The 3,368-nt window shown below is 40.6% G+C and overlaps 1 protein-coding gene across 1 annotated transcript in view; it reads left to right on the top strand.

The window, feature by feature from the left end:
* RABEP1 (rabaptin, RAB GTPase binding effector protein 1) overlaps positions 1 to 3,368 on the top strand; it is a 99,910-nt gene that overhangs the window by 66,556 nt on the left and 29,986 nt on the right. The window contains exon 7 of the mRNA XM_011958624.1: positions 1,113 to 1,291. Within this exon, the coding sequence (XP_011814014.1) occupies positions 1,113 to 1,291 (179 nt within the window). The remainder of the gene's footprint in view (positions 1 to 1,112; positions 1,292 to 3,368) is intronic.

Consider the following 3,368-nt stretch of genomic DNA (forward strand, 5'->3'; position numbering starts at 1 on the left):
GTCACTTCCTATGTCTTACCCCCAGCCCTTGGCAACCACTAATCTCCTTTCTATCTCTGTGGACTTGCCTGTTCTGAACTTTGATGTGAATGGGATTTTATAATATGTGCCTTTTTGTGTCTGGGTTCAATGAAGAGTTTTTGACTGGAGAGTGGTAATATTTGTTTTGCATTTTAGAAAGTTCAATCTAACAGCACTGTGGTGAATAGAATAGGGAGGGCAAGACTGTGGGCAGAAGACTAAAAAAGGGGCGTCTGTTGTAGTTGTTTAAGTCATAAGCGCTGATCTAAGGCAGAAGCCAGAAGATAGATATATCATATTGCAGAGGAGGCCGAATTAGCAGGTCTCTGTCATAGCTGAATATGTTGGGGTGAGGAAAAGTCAGAAGTATGAGCTGTCTCGGGTTTCTGACTTGGTAGATGGGTGGATAGATCATGCTACCTCCTCTCTTTTCAGTAGAAGATGGCTGAGCTGATGAGTATCAACAACACATACATTTTACAAAGATTCTTTGACCTGTCATAAGAAGTCTATATTAACCGGACCCAGTGAGGATTTCTGGATAACAGATTTATCAGAATGTGTTAAACACAATTAGGAGTGTTTATTCCACCTTTGGCCTTTGGAGCAATGTTTCCCAAAGTATATTCCCTAGAATACTTGTTATTTGAGTTGTACTGTGAAAAGTTTTTTTTTTTCTTTTGTCAAATAGATTTGGGAAAGGCTATATTATATATCACCTTCCAAGAAAACAGACATAATTAAGACCCCGAGTTCAAAGTCCTGCAGCAAAGAAATCTTTAAAAATGTATTTAATTATGGAGGAGCCTTTGCAAAATAATAATAATAATAATAAATTTCTCCCTTTAACCTGAAGTTTCTAAGACTTTACTAAGCACAGAAATCTTTCTTTGCTGTGTTCCTAGGAGTCCACTTTGGGAGACTCTGCTTTAAAGAGATGGTGTGGGGATAGGTTGCCCCTTGGTCCAGCTAAGAATAGAATCCTAGAGATGTGGGCCATTGGTTAGACCTGGGCTAGGAGCCCTGTGCGAAAGAAATTGCCTACATTAAAATTCAGTGTTTTTGATTTGTGGTGGGGGGTTCCTAAACAGTTTGCCATCTCTTGGAGCAAGAGCGACAGCAACACAACCAGTTAAAGCATACGTGGCAGAAGGCCAATGACCAGTTTCTGGAATCTCAGCGTTTACTGATGAGAGACATGCAGCGAATGGAGATTGTGCTAACTTCAGAACAGCTCCGACAAGTTGAAGAACTGAAGAAGAAAGATCAGGTGAATAGAAGTTTTGAGGACTGATTTGCCTTGTCAGTAGTGTCCCCCACCACATGGGATTGCATTACCTTATGTGTATTAGAGACTGACTTAAGCTACAACAAGGTGATCTATGCCACTTTTAAAAACATAACAGCTACATTTGAGGGGCTTTGTTTTTCATCTTTAGAAATGGCCTCCTCTAGAGGGTGGGGAAACTGATTTAGAAATGATCTTCAGTGACTGCAGGATGCGGCAGTGCATACTTTGGAGAAAATCTTTCTCTCCCCTGCTGACCAGTTCTCCCAGTGCTCCTGGGTTTTGGCAGCCCAGGCCAAGTCTTGGGTGACATTGCTGTAAAACAAGCTTGTCCAACCTGCAGCCCTTGGCTTTGAATGCAACCCAACAGAAATTTGTAAACTTTCTTAAAACATTATGAGATTTCTTTTGCAATCTTTTTTTGTTTGTTTGTTTGTTTTAGCTCATCAGCTGTCGTTAGTGTTAGTGTATTTTGTGTGTAGCCAAAACAGTTGTTCTTCAGTGTGGCCCATGGAAGCCAAAAGATTGGACACCCTGCTCTAAAAGCTCTACTAGGTGACATGATATGAATGGAGAGGCTGAGTAATAGGAGGTGGCAGGTGTTCAGAGCGCTGCATATTTAGGTTCCTGTTTTCTCCTTATCTTTTAGTTATTTAAATTGCATGAATTATATATATATATTTTTACACATTATCATAATTTTTTTGTTTTAAATACAGCGAAAAAATAAATATGAAGTGATCAAGTGAAAAATCTTCCTTAACATCTCCCACACCTCCCCTTGTCAGAAGATTGTTGTACCATTTTGTAGAGAGTCTTCTAAACCAGTTCTGTGTGTTCATGATACACATTTAGGGTATAGTTTTCCTCTTATACAACTATGGTTATACTATAAGTATTTATTCTGGGCAGGGCATGGTGGTTCACGTCTGTAATCCCAACACTTTGGGAGGCTGAGGCGGGAGGATCGCTTGAGCCCAAGAGGTCAAGACCAGCCTGGGCCATATAGTGAGACTGTTTCTACAAAAAGTAAAAAAATAAAAAAAAATAGCTGGGCATGGTGGCATGTGCCTGTAGTTCCAGCTACTTGGGAGGCTGAGGTGGGAGGATCACTTGCTCCTGGAGGCAGAGGCTGCAGTGAGCTATGATCGCACCACTGCACTTCAGCTGTGGGTTACAAAGCAAGATCTTGTCTCAAAAAAAAGTGTATATATTTCCCATATGCGTTATCCTGGATATTTTTTCATATCAACGTTGTATTTTGCTCTTGACTGTAGCATGGATGCACCATATTGATTTACCCTTTCTCCTTGTAGTGGGCATCTAGGTGGTCCCCCTTTTCTTGTCATCTCAAATAATGTTGCAGTGAAATCCTTGACCATATTGTGTATGTGTGCAGATATTTCCCTAGGATAGCTGTGTAAAAGTGTTCCCTGCCTTTCTAAGTATCTTGTCAAACATTTCAAATTGCTTTATGTGACTTACATTAGATTTTGTTTTGCAAAGTTTCTTCTTTTTTAAATTTCCTTCTTGTGTCTTAATTTGGACTCATTTGTCTTGCATGTAGTCAAAGCCAACGTAAGGATTTTTTTTTTTTTTTTTCTGAGACAGGGTTTCACTCCAGTCACCCAGGCTGGAGTGCAGTGGCACAATCTTGGCTCACTGCAACCTCCGCCTCCTGGGCTCAAGCGATTCTTCTGTCTCAGCTGCCCAAGTAGCTGGGACTACAGGTGTGTGCCACCACGCCTGGCTAATTTTTTGTATTTTTAGTAGAGATGGGGTTTCATTGTGTTAGCCAGGATGGTCTTGATCTCCTGACCTCGTGATCCACCCACCTCGGCCTCCCAAAGTGGTGGGATTACAGGCATGAGCCACTGCGCCCGGCCTATTTTCTCTGAAATAATAGTTTTATTAAGATAAAATTTGCATGCCATAAAGTTCACTCGTTAAAGTATACAATTCAGTAGTTTTTAATATATTCACAAAATTGTGCCCCATCACCACTGTCTACTTCCAAAACATTTTCATTACCTCAAAAAGAAATCCTGTACCCATTTAC

This window comes from Colobus angolensis, unplaced genomic scaffold (assembly GCF_000951035.1).
Source record: "Colobus angolensis palliatus isolate OR3802 unplaced genomic scaffold, Cang.pa_1.0 Scaffold47, whole genome shotgun sequence".
Lineage (NCBI taxonomy): Eukaryota > Metazoa > Chordata > Mammalia > Primates > Cercopithecidae > Colobus > Colobus angolensis.